The sequence below is a fragment of the Scyliorhinus torazame genome, chromosome 11 (genome assembly GCF_047496885.1).
Source record: "Scyliorhinus torazame isolate Kashiwa2021f chromosome 11, sScyTor2.1, whole genome shotgun sequence".
Taxonomy (NCBI): Eukaryota; Metazoa; Chordata; class Chondrichthyes; order Carcharhiniformes; family Scyliorhinidae; genus Scyliorhinus; species Scyliorhinus torazame.
Window position 1 is genome coordinate 4,461,840 of NC_092717.1, and position 21,864 is coordinate 4,483,703.

The 21,864-nt window shown below is 44.6% G+C and overlaps 1 protein-coding gene across 2 annotated transcripts in view; it reads right to left on the reverse strand.

The window, feature by feature from the left end:
* Nucleotides 1-1,087: 1,087 nt before the first annotated feature.
* The window catches only part of LOC140385066 (homocysteine-responsive endoplasmic reticulum-resident ubiquitin-like domain member 2 protein), a 48,474-nt gene continuing 27,697 nt past the window's right edge, over nt 1,088-21,864 (reverse strand). For both annotated transcript variants that reach the window (XM_072466866.1, XM_072466867.1), the window contains exons 2-5: nt 12,052-12,129; nt 5,162-5,272; nt 2,637-2,797; nt 1,088-1,237 (exon numbers count right to left, since the gene is read on the reverse strand). In XM_072466866.1, the coding sequence (XP_072322967.1) occupies nt 1,111-1,237; nt 2,637-2,797; nt 5,162-5,272; nt 12,052-12,129 (477 nt within the window). In that variant the 3' untranslated portion in view covers nt 1,088-1,110. The remainder of the gene's footprint in view (nt 1,238-2,636; nt 2,798-5,161; nt 5,273-12,051; nt 12,130-21,864) is intronic.

Genomic DNA, 21,864 nt, shown 5'->3' on the forward strand with positions numbered 1-21,864 from the left:
AGACCCTAACATTTGTTAGGATACCGGACCAGACCCTAACATTTGTTAGGATACCAGACCAGACCCTAACATTTGTTAGGATACCGGACCAGACCCCAACATTTGTTAGGATACCGGACCAGACCCTAACATTTGTTAGGATACCGGACCAGACCCTAACATTTGTTAGGATACCGGACCAGACCCTAACATTTGTTAGGATACCGGACCAAACCCTAACATTTGTTAGGATACCAGACCAAACCCTAACATTTGTTAAGGCATTGAATGAGAACCACAAACAGTTTTTACATTTGTAAAACTGTGAGGAAAGAATACTTCACCCAGGAGTGATAACTCTGACAAATAGGTATCTTTCATATTAAAATAAACTTTAATTTAAACATTAACATCAAAGAAATAGCTTTACAATTAACAGTTAAACATTTCTTAAATAAAAGGAAACACTTGGTAACTTACTATCTACACTTGCCACAAACTCCAATTAAGCAACCCAATACAGTTCAAATGCCACTTAGAAAGTTAACAACAAGTTTACTTGCTTAGCTGTGTAGAGACTTTTGGAGAGACATCATTTCAAGACCAGATCCAGTGCACTTCTGTCTGGTCAGGCTCAAATCCTATATCAAACTGTTCTTCAATAAGAATTATTCTAGCAGACTGCAAAACGACACACAGACCTTGATCCTCCCATTAATTACATCATCTATGTCCCACTAAGTTCCATGACCTGCTTAGCCAGGACTAAACACCACTCCCTCAGAACATTTCTACACGTCAGGGAATCTCCAGCAATCAAAACACGGTTCCATTAGCCCTTTATCTGTAACAAAGTAAGTGGTTGGAATCAATCATCACCTCATCATTCACGACTATTTAATTACAGCTTTAGTAGACACACAGTCTTTATTTATTTTAAACCAGAGTTATTACCGCCACAAATATGAAATATAATATATATCAAAATTTGCATTCATCACAAGTAGTATTAGTATTATTATTAGTGTATGATGCACTAACATTTTCCTGATACACTAAACTGATTCTTTTCAGCATATCCACTCACAATTGAGTCATGCATCTTCCCATGTCGAAGTAACTGAGTACTTACTACTGCATGTAATACTGGCGAGCATACATCTGCTGCCACCAGAGGACATGCTGTGGACTGTACATGGAATACACTGGAAAGCCACCTGGAATTCCTGGCTGTATAGGAACCTGGCCAACTCCATGCCTAAAAGAAAACAGGAACCACAGTTTAGCAGAAGGGAGAGAGCAAAAACGGCATGACGAAAATCACATTTCACACTTGATGCTATCTGCTGAAAATGAGCAAGACCCAGGTCTAAGGAGGGCCAGGTACAGGTGTGATTCTACAATTCGGGCTGGTTGTATTGTCTACAATGGACAACTTCAATAAACATTTCACCCAAAAAGCATTGCTACACAAGATTTTAATAACCTCTGTAAACTGCAGAATCAACCTCAGGCTGTATCGTAGCAATTCAGGAATATTGGCCAGGACACAAGGGGAACTCACCTGCTCTTCTTTGAAATAGTGCCATGGGGTCTTTTATGTCCACTTGCGAGTGCAGGTTGGGCTTCAATTTTATGCACCATCTGAAAGATGGCACCTACAACAGTGCAGCACTCCATTGGTACTGCACTGAGTGTCAGCCTTGACTTTTATACAAGTCCTGGAATGGGACATGAACAACCCAGGGTCATAGCTGACAGTAACAATCCAAGCACTTACGCAGCACAGGAATCTGACACAGGCTGGGATGGGGTGGGGTGGTTGGAGTTACCGAGGGGAAGAGGATATCGAAGAGGCCAGACGGAGAGGTTTGTAGTGGAAGAGGAAATTTTTAGAAACAGGAGGAGTGAGGTAATTGAGAGATTTAGACACAAGATTATCTTTTTAAATTTGAGGATTAAAGGGACCAGGAGCCAACCTGGGCCAGCAAAGACAGGGCAACAGACAAATGCGGCAGTGTACGTTACGGGTATGAGTGCAGTGATTTAAACGGCTGGTTTCTGGATGGAGGAGGGTGAAATGGTCAGGGAAGCACCAAAACGTTGAGGTTTGGAGAGGACGGGTTGGCATGTGGCGCAGTGGTTAGCACTGGGACTGTGGCGCTGAGGACCCGGGTTCGAATCCCAACCCTGGGTCATTGTCCGTGTGGAGTTTGCACATTCTCCCCGTGTCTGCGGGGGTCTCACCCCCACAACCCAAATATATGCAGTGGATTGGCTATGCCAAATTGCCCCTAATAATTGGGAAAAATTAATTGGGTAACTTTTAAAAGTTTGTAGAGGACAGGCACGGATGGGTTCTCTGCAGCAGCGGAGGATAGGCATGGTCAGAGGCAGATGATGTCATGCATGTGGTTGTAGTTAATGTTTTTTAGATTATGTGGATATGGGGTTAGAAGCTTTGCTCAGGCTTACGCAAGAGCCAAGCTTGTGGACTGTCTGATTGAGATGGAAACATGACCTTCAAGTTGCAAACATCTGGATTTGGACACAAACTGGTTGAAAAGAAATTTCTTCCCTAACAGCACTAAGGGAGTGCCATCATTCCAGGTACTGCAATGGTCCAAAACGACCCACCACCAACCTCATCTACTTACCCTTGCATTACATGTTGTAATCCATGGCTCTGTGCGTGGTTTAAAGGAACCTGAGAAAAATTGCGATGTCTGATCCCAGTTGAACTGCGACCTGTGGATCTGATAATGGCTTCTTGGCTTGGAGACGATGAGGCCGTTGTGGTACTGGAGCTTTCAGAACTCTGGAAAGAGGATTGAAATTCAATGTCAATATTTTCATTGAGACTAGAAACATCTAGTGGAATGAACCCTTATCCTGAATAACAGATCATTAACTTGAAACTCGATTTTCTCTCCGCAGGTGATGCTTGAACCTGCACCCGAATATTTTCCAATTTTTTTTTGCTTTTCATTCCTGCCAGATCTCATCCTTCAGCCAACATTAGTACAGTTTGGGCTCAAACTTTTCATCATGACATTAACACTGACCACTTTGCAACTGGCAAACTAGTCAGAGAGCCATCCCACATTCCATTGGCTCAAACAAGGAAAACACGGTGTACAAAATGCTCTGGAAAAGTCAGTCGTCTCGGACAGGTAAAAGAACCCAAAGTGAAAAAGTCAGTCACCAACCACATTGACAGTTTTCCAGTCACATCCATGGGATTGTAAACCTGGTGCTTCTGTAGGTCTGGTGTTCTGCAGGAGACCTATGACAGCGTGTCTACCTCCTACAGTTACATTCCTCTCTGAGGCCAATGGCAGCTTCATAATCTCACAACAACATGACTCCACCACCTTGTAGGTCACGGTAATAGAAAAGTACTGAACCAGTGAATGGATAACCAAAAGCACCAAATGTAAACGTGCCGTAAGCCAATCACTGGGTCTGAAAACTATTACATTTCACCTCCAACAAATGCACTAAATCATGGCCGAATTATGTTTTCATACTTCGTAGAAACATGCCAATGCTTGTACCAGAAATTATAAGTGAAGAACTTGATTTATGATTATTTAGAAAAACATAGTTTGATTAAAGATAGTCAGCATGGCTTTGCGAGGGGCAGATCATGTCCCAAAAGGCTCATTGAATTCTTTGAGGATGTGACGAGACACATTGATGAAGGTCGGGCAGCGGATGTGGTGTATATGGATTTCAGTAAGGCATTTGATAAGGTTCCCCATGGTAAGCTCATTCAGAAAGTTAGGGGCATGGGATATACAGGGAAATTTGGCTGTCTGGATACAGAATTGGCTGGCCGAAAGAAGACAGTGAGTGGTAGTGGATGGAAAGTATTCAGCCTGGAGGTCGATGACCAGTGGTGTCTCGCAAGGATCTGTTCTGGGACCTCTGCTCTTTGTGGTTTTTATAAATGACTTGGGTGAGGAAGTGGAAGGGTGGGTTAGTAAGTTTGCCGATGACACAAAGGTTGGTGGAGTTGTAGATAGTGTTGAGGGTTGTTGCAAGTTACAACAGGACATTGACAGGATGCAGAGCTGGGCTGAGAAGTGGCAGATGGAGTTCAACCTTGGTAAATGTGAAGTGATTCATTTTGGAAGGTCGAATTAGAATGCTGAATGTAGGGTTAAAGGCAGGATTCTTGGAAGTGTGGTGGAACAGAAGGGTCTTGGGGTACACGTACATAGATCCCTCAAAGTTGCCACCCAGGTTGATAGGGTTGTTAAGGAGGCGTATGGTGTGTTGGCTTTCATTAACAGGGGGATTAAGTTTAAGAGCTATGAGGTTTTCCTGCAGCTTTATAAAACTCCTGTTAGACCACACTTGGAATATTGTGTCCAGTTCTGGTCGCCTCATAATAGGAAGGATGTAGATGCTATGGAGAGGGTGCAGAGGAGATTTACCAGTATGCTGCCTGAAATGGAGGGCGTGTCTTATGAAGAAAGGTTGAGGGAGCTTGAGCTTTTCTCACTGGAGCGAAGAAGGCAGAGAGGTGACTTGATAGAGGTGTACAAGGTGATGAGAGGCATGGATACAGTGGGTAGCCAGAGACTTTTCCCCAGGACGGAAATGGCTGTCACGAGGGGACATAATTTTAAGGTGATTGGAGGAAGGTATAGGGGAGATGTCAGAGGTAGGTTCTTTACACAGAGAGTGGTGGGTGTGTGGAATGCACTGCCAGCAGAAGTGGTGGAGTCAGAGTCATTAGGGACATTTAAGCGACTCTTAGACAGGCACATGGACAGCAGTAAATTGAAGGGGTGTAGGTTAGGTTGATCTTAGATTAGGATAAATGGTCAGCACAACATCATGGGCTGAAGGGCCTGTACTGTGTTGTACTGTTCTATGTTCTATTGTCCTAAAAACAGTGAAACAATCTGAAGAAACTGACAATACACATGTGCAAACATTAAAACATTCATTTTTTTAAAATTGGATTCGCATCTCAATTGCCACAATGTGATGCACCTGAAATAGTAATTTTAAAGGATATTCATTTTCTATTAGAAACCATGGCAACCACAGTACCATTACCAAAACTAAGAGACCAACCCAACTAAAGACAATCGAGCCTCCGGAGGTGCTGTGAAAGCAGCACTGGTCGATAGATACTACAGTGACTTTAAATGGGAAAAACATTTACCATGGTACCGCTGTTGGCTGCCGAAGTTCCATTTCCCTGATAACTGGATGTGGGTGATCCTGGAGGGGTCCTTGAAGAGCAGACCAGGTGAACCATGTGATACTCGTCTTGCTGGGTCACAAAAGGTGGGTGGAGGGAGGAAAAAAAGGAAAAGTAATGAATTAGGAACTCTCGACTGGTCACATATCACAGCCCCTGTTGAGTGGTGTAACAACCAAGAATTTCAATTACAACTTGACCTTCTGTTCTTGCTCACTTGTCACAGCAAACAAAAGAGGAAAAGATTTGTTTATATAAGTTCTTCAAATCTTAAAAAGTCAAAATATAAAATCCAATCAAATGATTACTGGTCTGCAAACATTTCACATAAAACTAATTAAGAATGTAAACCATTCAAACCATGCAGAATGAGTAATATTAGCTCAAGTCTGCAGAGAAGAAGGAAAAACATTCTACCAGGTGGCTATGTAACAACAGCATGGCATCTTAAGGGTATCTGAATAGTCTTCAAATATTTTTATGAAGTCTTCCAACACCAGGTTAAAGTCCAACGGGTTTGTTTTGAATCACTAGTTTTCGGAGCGCTGCTCCTTCATCAGGTGAATTCACCCGAGGAAGGAGCTGTGCTCCAAAAGCTAGTAATTCGAAGCAAACCTGTTGGACTTCAACCTGGTGTTGTGAGACTTCTTACTGTGCTCACTCCAGTCCAACGCCGGCATCTCCACAATATTTTTAAGGCAGAGTTAGAAAGATTCTTGATTTTTTTTAAAATTAAATTAAGGCATATAATACAAATAGCTATGTGCAAGGACACCTAGATCCCTCTGTACTGCAATATACTAAAGTCTCTCTCTTTAGATGTTTTGCCCCTCTATTCTTCCTCCCAAAGTGTATAACCGTCAGTGCAGTGTGACCTTACAACAGTGTGTAGCATATTCAACATACAAACATATATGAATTAACAGCAGGAGTAGCCGCGCAGCCCCTCAGCCTGCCCTGCCATTCAGTAAGGTTGTGGCTGATCGGATTGTAACCTCAACCCCATGTTCTTGCCCCGATAACATTTCAACCCTTAATCAAGAATCTTTCTCAGGGGGAGGGGGTGGTGTAAAGAAAAACAGGAGGCATGGGGGAGTTGGTTGAGGTGGGAAATAGTTAGTAGGAAAAGGGGATTGGGAATTGTGTATGTAAGCCATGTTGCCTGGGTTTAATTGTTGGTTGGGTGACAACTTTGTTGTTTTTCCTCTTAAAAATTGTTAACATTTTATATGCCTTAATAAAATATTTTTTTTAAATCAAGAATCTTTCTAACAGCTTGGTCATTGAATACATTCATTTTGCCCAACGACCACAGGTTTATCATTCTGATCATCGCCTGCATTAACTTTACTCAATCATTCTTCTGGTGTTTCTTTTAGATTTTAGTGTTTTCACAGATACACAAGGGCATAATTTCAGCACTCTCTGTCACACTGCAGAACAGGAATTACTCGGCGGCACTGAGGTAAGACATCCTGCTGCACAAACATTTAACACAAGCAAGAATCAATTTAAAGACATCTAGCTCACAAATGCAAAATAACATGTTATCAGGCTCATTAGAAATGTTAGCAGACTTATTTCCAGACTTCCAATCAGATGTAAAAGACATCACAACTTCATGACTTCAATACAGCAATAGTTCTCAAACTTTTTTGTCCACAGATACGGATGGGGGGGGGGCGCAAAAGGTGTGCGGACCACCAACTCTTTCTACCCCACCCACTTTCACTGGTTTCTCAGAGAAAACTCATCAGAAATAACAGGGAGAGTGGCTGCTTCGGATGAGACCCAGTAAAGTGATGTCTAGTTCCAAGCTGAAGAGCATCAGTCTCATGTCCATGTTCAGCGGATATTCCTCTTTGTTTTCAGCCCCATTAGTGTTGATAATCCAGTCCTGCACTATATGATGTTGGACATGGCAGCAGGTGCTTCACAGTTGCCCCAGAAAGTCTAGGATATTCAGGTCATACATGGAACATAGGAATTAGGAGAAGTCGGCAATTCAGCCTTTTGAGTCTGCTCTGCCAGTCAATCAGATCCTGGCTGATCTCGTCCTGGTATATCCCTTTAACCCATTTTTTTTTTCAAATCAGAAATATATGTATCTCCATTTTGAAACCATTTAATGACTCAGATTCCACCACACTATGGGGCAGCGTGTTCCACAAATTCACCACCCTCTGCGAGAAGTAGTTCCTCCTCATCTCAGTTCTAAATCTATCGCCTCTCAACCGACATCTGTGACCTCTCGTTCCAGATTGTCCCACAAGGGGGAACATTTGGTCTACGTTTACTTTATCAATCCCTTTTGGAATCTTATATACTTCGAACAGATCCCCTCTCATCCTTCTAAACTCCAGCGAGTACAAACCCAAACTGTTTATTCTCTCCTCATACCTCAACCCTTTCATCCCCGGAATCAATCTGGTGAATCTCCTCTGAACTGTCTCCAATGCCACCACATCCTTCCTCAAATAAGGAGACCAAAACTGGACACAATACGCCAGATGTGGTCTCACCAACACCCTATACAATTGCAACAACACAAAAAAATCAATCTTTATTGTCACAAGTAGGCTTACTTGAACACTGCAATGAAGTTACTGTGAAAATCCCCTAGTCGCCACATTCTGGCGCCTGTTTGGGTACACAGAAGAGAATTCAGAAATCTCAGCTGGTACGGGAACATGGCCTTGTTCTGCATCACAAACCAGCTGTCCAGCCCACTGAGCTAAACCAACCACTTCTCTACTTTTATACTCCAGCCCTTTTGCAATAAACGCTAACATTCCATTTGCCTTTTTAATTACACACTGTACCTGCAAACCGACTTTCTGTGATTCATGAACAAAGACACCCAGATCCCTCTGCCCAGACACATTTTGAATCTACTTTCCATTTAGATAATAATTTGCTTTTCTATTTTTTCGGCCAAAATGGATAACCTCACACTTATCCACATTAAACTCATCTGCCAAAAGTTGGCCCAATCTCCTAGCCTATCTATAGCCGTCTGTAAAATCTGCACCTCCTCTTCACTGCCTGTTTTCCCACCTGTTTTAGTATAATCTGAAAATGTTGCTGTTTTACACTCTGTCCCTGCCTGCAGATCATGTATATAGAGTAAACAAAACATTTATATAGATTGAGGTCCGAGAACTGACCCCTGCGGCACTCCGCTAGTTACAGTTCGCCAGCCAGAGAAGGAACTGACCCTCTGCTTTTTGTCAGTCAGCCAATCCTCAATCCAATCTAGTACTCTATCCCCAATCCCCTGCGGTCTTACCTTCCAACTTCTTCCATCGTGTAGGGGATACAAAGGTCTGAGACCACACACGATCAGATTCAAAAACAGTTTCTTCCCCGCTATTACCAGACTCCTAAACGACCCTCTTATGGACTGGCATAATTGATACTACACCCCTGTATGCTTCCCGATGCCGGTGTCTATGTATTTACATTGTGTACCTTGTGTTGCCGTATTATGTATTTTCTTTTTATTTTATTTTCTTTTCCCGTACTTAATGATCTGTTTGAGCTACTCACAGAAAAATACTTTTCACTGTACCTCGGTACACGTGACAATAAACAAATCCAGATCCAGATCTAGATTTGGATCAGTCTTTTTTGCGGCACCTTGTCAAATGCCTTCTGGAAGTCTCGACATGCCACATCCACAGGTTCTCCATTATCCACCTTGCTGGTTACATCCTTGAAAAACGCAAGCAAGTTTGTCAAGCATGACTTACCCTTCAGAAAACCATGCTGACAATGGTGGATTAAACTTTGTCTTTCCAAATGTTCAATCATCTTCTCCTCAATGTTTGATTCCAGCAACTTCCCCACCACAGAGGTCAAGCTAATCGGTCTATAGGTTCCTACTTTTTGCCTCTCCCCAATTTTGAATAGGGACGTCACGTGAGCTTGTTTCCAATCCACTGGGAGCCTTCCAGAATCCAGGGAATTCTGAAATATCATAACCAATGTATCCGCCGTCTCTGCTGCCACCTTCCTTAATACCCTAGGGTGCAGGCCATCGGGTCCCGGAGACTTATCTGCCGTTAATCTCATCGGTTTATTCAATACTATCTCCCTAGTGATGGTTAATGCAGCAAATTCCTCTGCATTAACTGTGGTTTTTGGAAAATTATCTTCTACCGTGAAGACAGAGGCAAAATATTGATTCAGTGCCTCCGCCATCTTTGTGTTCCCCATTATTACCTCACCAGTTTCGCTCTCTAAAGGGCCAACATTTACTTTAGCTATTTTCTTCCTCTTCATAAACTGAGACACTTTTGGAATCAGAGTGCATGTTTTCTGCTAGTTTCCTTTTGTAGTTCATCTTAACTCTTTTGATTTTACTTTTTATAGCCTTTTGCTGAACCTTAAAGTTCTCCCAATCCTCCATCTTACCACTAGCTTTTGCAGTACGGTACGCCCTAGTTTTTGGGTTTATGTACATGGAGCCAAAGGTCGGTCAAAGGTTTCTCACTGAACACCAGCTTCAGTGACTTGTATTTATGGCCATTCTGTGGACCACATGGAAGATTTTCACAGACCACCAGTCATCCGCAGATACACTTTGAGAACCACTGCTAGAGAATATCAACATAGAGTGAAGGACATTCATCAGTAAAAGAGATAGTTACAGTCCTATTTTGGCGTTATAATCTATTAACCTTGGAATTAAAAGACATTTATTCCTTTACTACAGATGGGCAAGGCATGCTTCAATAACCTTGCCACTAAACTATGTGGGCAATGTTTCCTCGTGATTATGCCCATTGCAGCAGGGATTGGTTACTGAATTTGGACAGGTTCCATCTTTGTTAAATTTGGATCAAAGTAGGGAGGTAAAACAGGGAGGAAATGGGGAACAGCTCAAGTCATAGTGACTATTAGCACCCCGTTTCCCTGGGTTTCTGTGGCTATGACTCATCTTTCATTCTCACTCCACATATATATTCCCAACATTCTCTGACTGTTAGCTCCGACAAAGAGTCATTGAACTCGAAACGTTAGCTCTTTTCTCTCCCTATAGATGCTGCCAGACCTGTTGAAATTTTCCAGCATTTTCTCTTTCATTTCAGATTCCAGCATCTGCAGTAATTTGTTTTTATCATAGTGACTAATACAGCTTAAGGTTTCCTGCAGTTCATAAATGACATGAAGAACAATGTTGTGCAGCTTTGTAACAAGTTTCATGGAATCTCAATGTGAGAAAGTTACAGGACAGAAGGAGGTCTTGCAGCCTATCATGCCTGCTCCAGCTGAAATAGAGCTATTCAGCCGAATCCCACTTTCTTGGTGTCGAAAACTATTGGTTAAGCACTTCAAACACACATCCAAGTATCTTTTAAATGAGATCAGGGTTTCTGCTTTCACCCCCTTGCGCAGTACATTCCACAACCTCCTCACAGCTTATGGGTGGAACATTTACTCAACTCCTCTCTAATCATCCTATCAATTGTTTTCGTTGTGATTAAGCTTCAATAATAATCAATATTGATTATGTGCTTAAGTTCCAGAGTTAAGGGCAGCACGGTGGCGCAGTGGGTTAGCACTGCTGCCTCACGGCGCCGAGGTCCCAGGTTCGACCCCGGCTCTGGGTCACTGTCCGTGTGGAGTTTGCACATTCTCCCCGTGTTTGCGTGGGTTTTACCCCCACAGCCCAAAGATGTGCAGGGTAGGTGGATTGGCCACGCTAAATTGCCCCTTAATTGGAAACAATTAATTGGGTACTCTTAAAAAAAAATGTTTTAATTTTAATAAATGAAAGTTCCAGAGTTAATCAAAGGCTAAGGAATGACAGATTAATTTTAATGTTAATAAAAAAAAATTTTTTTTTTTAACGATTCAGCGCAGTACAGGCCCTTCGGCCCACGATGTTGCACCGAAACAAAAGCCATCTAACCTATACTGTGCCATTATCATCCATATGCTTATCCAATAAACTTTTAAATGCCCTCAATTTTGGCGAGTTCACTACTGTTGCAGGTAGGGCATTCCACGGCCTCACCACTCTTTGCGTAAAGAACCTACCTCTGACCTCTGTCCTATATCTATTACCCCTCAGTTTAAAGTTATGTCCCCTCGTGCCAGCCATTTCCATCCGCAGGAGAAGGCTCTCACTGTCCACCCTATCTAACCCCCTGATCATTTTGTATGCTAAATATGGTGAAAAGGCCATTGTTCAAACACAATATGCAACTGGTCGTCAAGCTGCTCAAGGAGGCTTGTTGCACTCGGAAATGGAAACTCCAAGTAGATTTTTAAAAAGTAGAATTTACATTTATAGTCCAATATAGAGAGAAACTCCGTATCAATGACAACTTCAAAAAAGAACAAACATTTGGTTACATCCTCACAGATATGATACCAGCTTGTGTAGAAATTGCAAGCCTTGTGAATTCTAAGAGGTCTTACTACACCAGGTTAAACCCCAACAGGTGTATTTGGAATCACTAGCTTTCGGAGTGTAGTTCCTTCATCAGGTCAGAGCGAATTCTAGGCATGAAGGATAGTGTTCTCATTGCCAGTCGTACACACAGACATGGATTATAAAGGAAATGGAAACATTCAAAACAAGTGAAGCAACTGATAATCTTTAAGATTGGAGCAAAGTTGAGAGAGGCTGACATTGCACCTGGCTCTGTTACACCCTTTCTAGGTTATCAATGTATCTCCTAGTGTTCCAAATGGTTGGGTGGGAATTGCAGCAACAATACCTCCCACCTTGATCAAAAACCGAGCCCACCGAGTCATCAATCTGGTCACTTTCTGTTAATATACGTTCACTTAATATTAACCCAACAGAAGACCGTCAAGGAGGAGTGGTTTTCAATTACCTTTCTGAAAATGTCCTTCAGCTGCAAATGGTCAGGGAGAAGTTTGCCAGAATACACAAGCCTTTGATCCTTGGTGGACTGTGGAGGGAACAGAAAAGGTGAATTTATTGCCAGATATTTGCAGCATAAATAATAAAAAAAGGAAGAGTTTGCATTCAAGTGAAGCTTTTTCCAGCTCCGGAGCACCCCAGACCACATGGCAGACAATGAATGAAGTACTCTTTGAAGCATAGTCACTTATAATGCAAACAAATACAGCAGCTAGCTTGTGTACAAGGTGCCACAAACAGCAAACGTCACCAGCTAGTTGAGAGAGGTGTATTGACCAAGATTCCAAGCAAACTCCCCTCTCTTTGAAAAATGAAATCTTCATCTCAACAGGCAGATGAAGCCTTTGTTTAATGTCTCATCCAGAAGTCAGTAACTCTGACAATGCTGCCTTGCCTCAGTAACACACTGAAACATTAACATTGGTTATGCGCTCAAATTCTGGAGTTAATCAAAGGCAAATTTTAAAGTAAATAAATATTGCAAAAAGGCCATCATTCAAACACAATGTGTAACCAGTTAGTCAAGGTGCTGGAGGAGGTTTGATGTGCTCGGAAAATGGAGACTCCAAGTAGCATAAATAAATATCGATAGAACATATGTATTCCAATATAGGGAGAGACTCCCGATCAATGATAACTTCAAAAAGCATCAAAGATTTGGCTGCAGCCTACAATACTGGCCATGTGAGATCTAGACCTGAAGGTAGCACAAGTGGATAGCACTGTGGCTTCACAGCGCCAGGGTCCCAGGTTCGATTCCCCGCTGGGTCCATGTCTGTGCGGAATCTGCAGGCTCTCCCAGTGTCTGCGTGGGTTTCCTCCGGGTGCTCCAGTTTCCTCCCACAGGTTAGGTGGATTGACCATGATAAATTGCCCTTAGTGACCAAAAAGGTTAGGAGGGATTATCGGGTTACGGGGATAGGGTGCAAGTGAGGGCTTAAGTGGGTCGGTGCAGAGTCGATGGGCCGAATGGCCTCCTTCTGCACTGGATGTTTTATGTTCTAAGGCCAGTACTCATCGTCTTCATGACCTTCGGACTCGAGAGACATTGGGTGACTGTCTGTGCGGAGTCTGCACGTTCTCCTTGTGTCGGCGTGGGTTTCCTCTGGGTGCTCCGGTTTCCTCCCGCAGTCCAAAGATGTGCAGGTTAGATGGGATTATGGGGACAGAATGGGGGGGGGGGGGGGGGGGGAGGGGGGGAAGAGGAGGAGGAGGAGAGAGACCCACCTATCCCTATAACCCCACCTAACCTTTTGGACACTACGGGCAATTTAGCATGGCCAATCCACCTAACCTGCCCACCTTTGGACTGTGGGAGGAAACCGGAACACCGGGAGGAAACCCATGCAGACACGGGGAGAACGTGCAAACTCCACACAGACATTGACCCAAGGCTGGAATTGAACCCGGGTTCCTAGCACTGTGAGGCAGTAGTGCTAACCACTGTGCCGCCCTTTCCTTTAGCAAAACAATCATTTTTGGTTTCTCAGCTTGCCATCAGAACGACCTGCTTCCCAAACAGTTGAGAAAGTCAGAAGTTAAGTTGGAAAAAAACACCAATAAAACACAGCCCATGCACTCAGTGCCTGCAAAATAAGTATTCTTCTTTAACTGTGTATAGGATTGCACCCATTATTCCTGGTGCAAGGAGAAACACTCGGTATTGAAAATGAAATGAAAGTCGTTTTTGTCACAAGTAGGCTTCAAATGAAGTTACTGGGAAAAGCCCCTAGTCTCCACATTCCAGCGCCTGTTTGGGGAGGCTGGTATGGGAATTGAACCGTGCTGCTGGCCTGCCTTGGTCTGCTTTCAAAGCCAGCGATTTAGCCCTGTGCTAAACTAGCCCCTGATTATGAAATATTGGATTATTAAAACAGTCTGGAAATTCAGAGAGGAATCAGATATGGAGGCGATACTATATCCAAGATGAGGATGTGTACAAAAAGCAGCGGTATTTCGTCTTCTTTATTGATCTTGCTGCTCACCCCAAGGAGGTTTATGCTTCTAAACCTGCGATTTAATAACGTGTCACTGCTAATGAAAGTGACAACCACAGGCAAACTGCACAGAGCCATGCTGAAGAAGTGCTCCACTCGCGGAAATGCTGACTTTCTGAAGAAGCATTAAACTGACACCCAACCTGCTCTCTCGCCTGTATCCCACAGCAGGATTTTAATTGAAAAATGATCGGGAGAGGTTTCCTCAGCATCTTGGCCAATATTGGCCACGCACTGAATCAAACCACCCTGTTATCATCAATAACCTTGTTTGTGGTTCTACTTTGGAACCAGCAGCTAGTTTTCAATGTTCAGAGGTTTACATATGGGTGGAGAGTAAAACAGTGATTTAAGGTTAAATGTAAAACAATGGGGAAACTATCACTGCACTTCCAATTATCGGTGAGAAGACGATGTGGCATGACCATTTCTAATTCTGCTGTAATGTTGTCATGGAGCACAAGACCATGACTGTTCTTCAAACAATTTGTGAGATATTGCAAGTACATTCCTCATTCTCCCCCATTAATTCAAGCTGAAGGGTCACACAGTTTTGGCACCAACTGTGTTTTAGTTTTGTATTCCATAGATAAGGCAGGTAAACAAATGGAAGCTCAAACATTCTGCACGACTTTCAAACATCACTGTTTATTACTGAGATTTAAGCAAGGCTATGAGAAGAATTATACATGACGTCTCAAAGTCACTCGAGGGTGGCACACAATGCATTCAAGTACTTGCATTGTAGAGAAGTATTTATAGTCCCCCTCGAACCCAAATGAGCATTGCAAAACTATTAGCAAACACCATTGCTGTACGTTTTAAATTGAAGAGCTGTCAACCTGGGGCTTGGTTGTTAATATCAACAGCACTTTTTGAGAACTAATTAGCTGGTGTCCCTGCCTGCGAAACAAAATTGCAGCATCCTCACTTTGCTGGATCGAAAGTCAATTTGAATCTTCATGTGGTTATGCTATAAAGCAGAGCTTCTTCAGAATACATCCATCTTGGAGAGGGTGGTATACGCAGGACTCTCTTATGCTTCTTTTGAAGTCCATGAACAGCCTTGATTGTACTGAACATGGAAATGGCTCGATGAGTCATTTAGTCTATTCTCGCTTCGAGTTCTTGTTCAAATGCAGGAACTCAGCACATTGCTGAGCACAATACCCCATTGCTGGGGCAGCACGTTAGCATTGTGGATAGCACAGTTGCTTCACAGCTCCCAGGTTCGATTCCGGCTTGGGTCACTGTCTGTGCGGAGTCTGCACATCCTCCCCGTGTGTGCGTGGGTTTCCTCCGGGTGCTCCGGTTTCCTCCCACAGTCCAAAGATGTGCGAGTTAGGTGGACTGGCCATGCTAAATTGCCCATAGTGTCCAAAATTGCCCTTAGTGTTGGGTGGGTTACTGGGTTATGGGGATAGGGTGGAGGTGTTGCCCTTGGGTAGGGTGCTCTTTCCAAGAGCCGGTGCAGACTCGGGCCGAATGGCCTCCTTCTGCACTGTAAATTCTATGATCTATGATTGCGAAGTTTAAGGCTACCAAATGGATTGAAAATTACTCAAATGAGATGTGCCAAACACCAAAACAGTCCAAAAGGTCCTCTGCTAAACAGTTCCGCTTTCCCTTCAGAGCGTGCCATAACGTTCTAACTCCATATTCAAACTACTGTGGCAGAGGAGAAAATCAAAATCATGTCACCTACCCTCACAGTACATGCATCTAGAGGACACAGGAATTACTATAAAAACATCTCATTAAATGCAAAATCCTATGCTTCATGCATTTGATGAAGAAAGCAGAATACACTCCAAGGGCAGAAGATCCTTATGTCACATCCGTTCAATTCAGTCACGCCCTTCAGTTATTCAATTTCTGCAAAACACTTATCCGATGTGTAACCTCTGTGTAGGTATTAAGGAAGACTTGGAAGAGCTTTGCCAAAATTATTTTAACTTGGAATCAAAACAATTTATGAAACTTAATATTAATTTCAGATTTTGGAAAAGAGTAAAAACAACAGGGTTGTGGTGATGGGAGACTTCAACTTCCCCAATATTGACTGGGACTCACTTAGTGCCAGGGGCTTAGACGGGGCGGAGTTTGTAAGGAGCATCCAGGAGGGCTTCTTAAAACAATATGTAAACAGTCCAACTAGGGAAGGGGCAGTACTGGACCTGGTATTGGGGAATGAGCCCGGCCAGGTGGTAGATGTTTCAGTAGGGGAGCATTTTGGTAACAGTGACCACAATTCAGTAAGTTTTAAAGTACTGGTGGACAAGGATAAGAGTGGTCCGAGGATGAATGTGCTAAATTGGGGGAAGGCTAATTATGACAATATTAGGCGGGAACTGAAGAACATAGATTGGGGGCGGATGTTTGAGGGCAAATCAACATCTGACATGTGGGAGGCTTTCAAGTGTCAGTTGAAAGGAATACAGGACAGGCATGTTCCTGTGAGGAAGAAAGATAAATACGGCAATTTTCGGGAACCTTGGATGACAAGTGATATTGTAGGCCTCGTCAAAAAGAAAAAGGAGGCATTTGTCAGGGCTAAAAGGCTGGGAACAGACGAAGCCTGTGTGGCATATAAGGAAAGTAGGAAGGAACTTAAGCAAGGAGTCAGGAGGGCTAGAAGGGGTCATGAAAAGTCATTGGCAAATAGGGTTAAGGAAAATCCCAAGGCTTTTTACACGTACATAAAAAGCAAGAGGGTAGCCAGGGAAAGGGTTGGCCCACTGAAGGATAGGCAAGGGAATCTATGTGTGGAGCCAGAGGAAATGGGCGAGGTACTAAATGAATACTTTGCATCAGTATTCACCAAAGAGGAGGAATTGGTAGATGTTGAGTCTGGAGAAGGGGGTGTAGATAGCCTGGGTCACATTGTCATCCAAAAAGACGAGGTGTTGGGTGTCTTAAAAAATATTAAGGTAGATAAGTCCCCAGGGCCTGATGGGATCTACCCCAGAATACTGAAGGAGGCTGGAGAGGAAATTGCTGAGGCCTTGACAGAAATCTTTGGATCCTCGCTGTCTTCAGGGGATGTCCCGGAGGACTGGAGAATAGCCAATGTTGTTCCTCTGTTTAAGAAGGGTAGCAAGGATAATCCCGGGAACTACAGGCCGGTGAGCCTTACTTCAGTGGTAGGGAAATTACTGGAGAGAATTCTTCGAGACAGGATCTACTCCCATTTGGAAGCAAATGGACGTATTAGTGAGAGGCAGCACGGTTTTGTGAAGGGGAGGTCGTGTCTCACTAACTTGATAGAGTTTTTCGAGGAGGTCACTAAGATGATTGATGCAGGTAGGGCAGTAGATGTTGTCTATATGGACTTCAGTAAGGCCTTTGACAAGGTCCCTCATGGTAGACTAGTACAAAAGGTGAAGTCACACGGGATCAGGGGTGAACTGGCAAGGTGGATACAGAACTGGCTAGGCCATAGAAGGCAGAGGGTAGCAATGGAGGGATGCTTTTCTCATTGGAGGGCTGTGACCAGTGGTGTTCCACAGGGATCAGTGCTGGGACCTTTGCTCTTTGTAGTATATATAAATGATTTGGAGGAAAATGTAACTGGTCTGATTAGTAAGTTTGCAGACGACACAAAGGTTGGTGGAATTGCGGATAGCGATGAGGACTGTCCGAGGATACAGCAGGATTTAGATTGTCTGGAGACTTGGGCGGAGAGATGGCAGATGGAGTTTAATCCGGACAAATGTGAGGTAATGCATTTTGGACGGGCTAATGCAGGTAGGGAATATACAGTGAATGGTAGAACCCTCAAGAGTATTGAAAGTCAAAGAGATCTAGGAGTACAGGTCCACAGGTCATTGAAAGGGGCAACACAGGTGGAGAAGGTAGTCAAGAAGGCATACGGCATGCTTGCCTTCAATGGCCGGGGCATTGAGTATAAGAATTGGCAAGTCATGTTGCAGCTGTATAGAACCTTAGTTAGGCCACACTTGGAGTATAGTGTTCAATTCTGGTCGCCACACTACCAGAAGGATGTGGAGGCTTTAGAGAGGGTGCAGAAGAGATTTACCAGAATGTTGCCTGGTATGGAGGGCATAAGCTATGAGGAGCGATTGAATAAACTTGGTTTGTTCTCACTGGAACGAAGGAGGTTGAGGGGCGACCTGATAGAGGTATACAAAATTATGAGGGGCATAGACAGAGTGGATAGTCAGAGGCTTTTCCCCAGGGTAGAGGGGTCAATTACTAGGGGGCATAGGTTTAAGGTGAGAGGGGCAAGGTTTAGAGTAGATATACGAGGCAAGTTTTTTACGCAGAGGGTAGTGGGTGCCTGGAACTCACTACCGGAGGAGGTAGTGGAAGCAGGGACGATAGGGACATTTAAGGGGCATCTTGACAAATATATGAATAGGATGGGAATAGAAGGATACGGACCCAGGAAGTGTAGAAGATTGTAGTTTAGTCGGGCAGTATGGTCGGCACGGGCTTGGAGGGCCGAAGGGCCTGTTCCTGTGCTGTACATTTCTTTGTTCTTTGTTCCAGTGGTTAGCACTGCTGCCTCACAGCGCCAGGGACTCAGGTTTGAATTCGATCTTGAGCGTGTGCAGAGTCTGCACGTTCTCCCCCGTGTCTGCGTGGGTTTCCTCCCATAGTCCAAAGATGTGCAGGTTGGGTGGATTGGCCATGGTCAATGTGCCGGGTTATGGGGATAGGGTAGGGGACTGGGCCTAGGTAGGGTGCTCTTTCAGAGGGTCGGTACAGACTTTATGGGCCGAATGGCCTCCTTCAGCACTGTAGGGATTCTATGGATTCTACAGTTACAAGGTTATTCAGAGAGCAGGAGCAACTTAGTTACTGTAACAATCTATTTAAAGTTGTTAACCCTATGCTAAAATGAGTAGAAATTAAGCCTTTTACTTCTGCTAATCTTGTCTTTATTCATCCCCAGTTTCTATTGCATGTTCTATGTCTATGTAACTTCCAAATAATATATTTTGTAACCCTTATCTAAAGTTGGGCAGTCAGGTAGAGGATTGATATGTTTTTAAATAATGGCTGTAATTTTGATATTGATTTTTAAAAATAACTTATCTGATCAAACAAGACTGAATTAGATCAAATCAGCACAGAGTCTAAGAGCAGGAGCAATACATTTATCAGCCCTGGTACTCTGACAGGTTAAACCAGTAGATTATCTAGGATTTAGAGCACAGAAACAGGCCTTTGGCCCATCTGCTGTGTTTACGCATTTAAGATTCATACAATTCTCCAGCCACCTCTCTTTAGTTGAAACCTGTCAAATTACATTGAAGGCACCCTTGTGTGCAGTCAAGTGGAATACTCTGTGGATTAAACACATTGGCACAATATTTTTAAATGTTTTTATTAAGATTGATGGAGAGATTGGACTAGATCGATTATGTAGAGCAAAACCTCAGCGATGGGCTACATGACCTGTTTCTGCACAGTGACAAATTAGGACTGAACTGTAACTACCTGAGTTATCCAACTTCCTATGCGCTCTCAATCAATCAGGTTTTCACAACACACAACCTTGACAGTAGTACTACACCAAAAAACTGGTTTTATTTTATTTTGCTTCCTGGGCACTGGAATGAAATAACATTCAGGAGAAAAGTAATGAAAGTTCAGAAAAGCCACAATCCCCACCTGAATATGGAGTTTCAATATCAGCTTGGAGATCAGCACCTTTTAAAGGATCGTTGTAATGTGTGTGTCGAGGTGTACTCATACTCAGTCCATTTTTGAGCTGGCACCATCTGATTGCAAATCCCCCAGCCTATCCACTCTGCCCTACCCCCCAGCCTATCCACTCTGCCCTATCTCCCAGCCTATCCACTCTGCCCTATCTCCCAGCCTATCCACTCTGCCCTACCCCCCAGCCTATCCACTGTGCCCTACCCCCCAGCCTATCCACTGTGCCCTACCCCCCAGCCTATCCACTCTGCCCTACCCCCCAGCCTATCCACTCTGCCCTACCCCCCAGCCGATCCACTGTGCCCCAGCCTATCCACTGTGCCCTATCCCCCAGCCTCCCCCCTAGCCTATCCACTGTGCCCTATCTCCCAGCCTATCCACTGTGCCCTATCCCCCAGCCAATCCACTGTGCCCTATCCCCCAGCCTATCCACTGTGCCCTATCTCCCAGCCTATCCACTGTGCCCTATCTCCCAGCCTATCCACTGTGCCCTACCCCCCAGCCTATCCACTGTGCCCTATCCCCCAGCCTATCCATTGTGTCCTATCCCCCAGCCTATCCACTGTGCCCTATCCCCAGCCTATCCACTGTGTCCTATCTCTCAACCTATCCACTGTGCCCTATCCCCCAGCCTATCCACTGTGTCCTATCCCGCAGACGATCCCCCAGCCTATCTACTGTGTCCTACCCCCCAGCCTATCCACTGTGCCCTATCCCCCAGCCTATCTACTGCGTCCTAGCCCCCAGCCTATCCACTGTCCTAGCCCCCAGCCTAGCCCTCAGTCTATCCACTGCTTCCTAGCCCCCAGCCTATCCACTGCGTCCTAGCCCCCAGCCTATTCACTGTGTCCGATCCCCCAGCCTATCCACTGCGTCCTAGCCCCCAGCCTATCCACTGCGTCCTAGCCCCCAGCCTATCCACTGCGTCCTAGCCCCCAGCCTATTCACTGTGTCCGATCCCCCAGCCTATCCACTGTCCTACCCCCCAGCCTATCCACTGTCCTACCCCCCAGCCTATCCACTGCGTCCTAGCCCCCAGCCTATTCACTGTGTCCGATCCCCCAGCCTATCCACTGTCCTACCCCCTAGCCTATCCACTGCGTCCTAGCCCCCAGCCTATCCACTGCGTCCTAGCCCCCAGCCTATCCACTGCTTCCTAGCCCCCAGTCTATCCACTGTCCTAGCCCCCAGCCTAGCCCTCAGTCTATCCACTGCTTCCTAGCCCCCAGCCTATCCACTGCGTCCTAGCCCCGTCTATCCACTGTCCTAGCCCGCAGCCTATCCACTGCTTCCTAGCCCCCAGCCTATCCACTGCGTCCTAGCCCCCAGTCTATCCACTGTCCTAGCCCGCAGCCTATCCACTGCGTCCTAGCCCCCAGCCTATTCACTGTGTCCTAGTGTCATTCACACCGCTGAATTAACTATTGTGACATCATTACTGCAAGCTCAGAGAGAAGTCATTCAGTCCATTTCATGGAGAGTCTGTGGCCAAAGTGGGTTGTAAAAAAACAGTAGTTCACCTCCTGCGCTATTGAAGAAGCCTCACAAAGTTGCTGCAGTGCATTTTGTAGTTGGTACACACAGCTGCCACTGTGCATCGGTGGTGGAGGGAGTGAATGTTTAAGGTAGTGGCATGGGGTCCCAATCAAGCAGGGCTGCTTTGACCCGCATGTTGTTGATCTGGAATGTTGTTGGAGCTGCACTCATTCAGGCAAAGAGAAAGTATTCCATCACACTCCTGACGTGTACCTTGTAGATGGTAGACAGATATTGAAGAGTCAGAAGGTGAGTTACTTGTCCCATGATTCCGCAGTTCCTGACCTTGCAGCCAGTGTTTATATGGCTGGTTCAGTTCAGCTGTCAGTGATAACCCCCACACCCGCCATCCGTGCCCTCCCACCCACCCCCCATACCCTGTATTTTCAGCCCAGTCAGAAGATTGTGGGTTAATACCTTACTCCAGGGTTGAAGCACATAACGTGATGCTACATCTCAGTATAACATGAAGGTGTTCCACTGAGGTGCCATCTTTTGGATGACATGTTCACCCATGTTTACCTGCTCATGTTGACATGAAA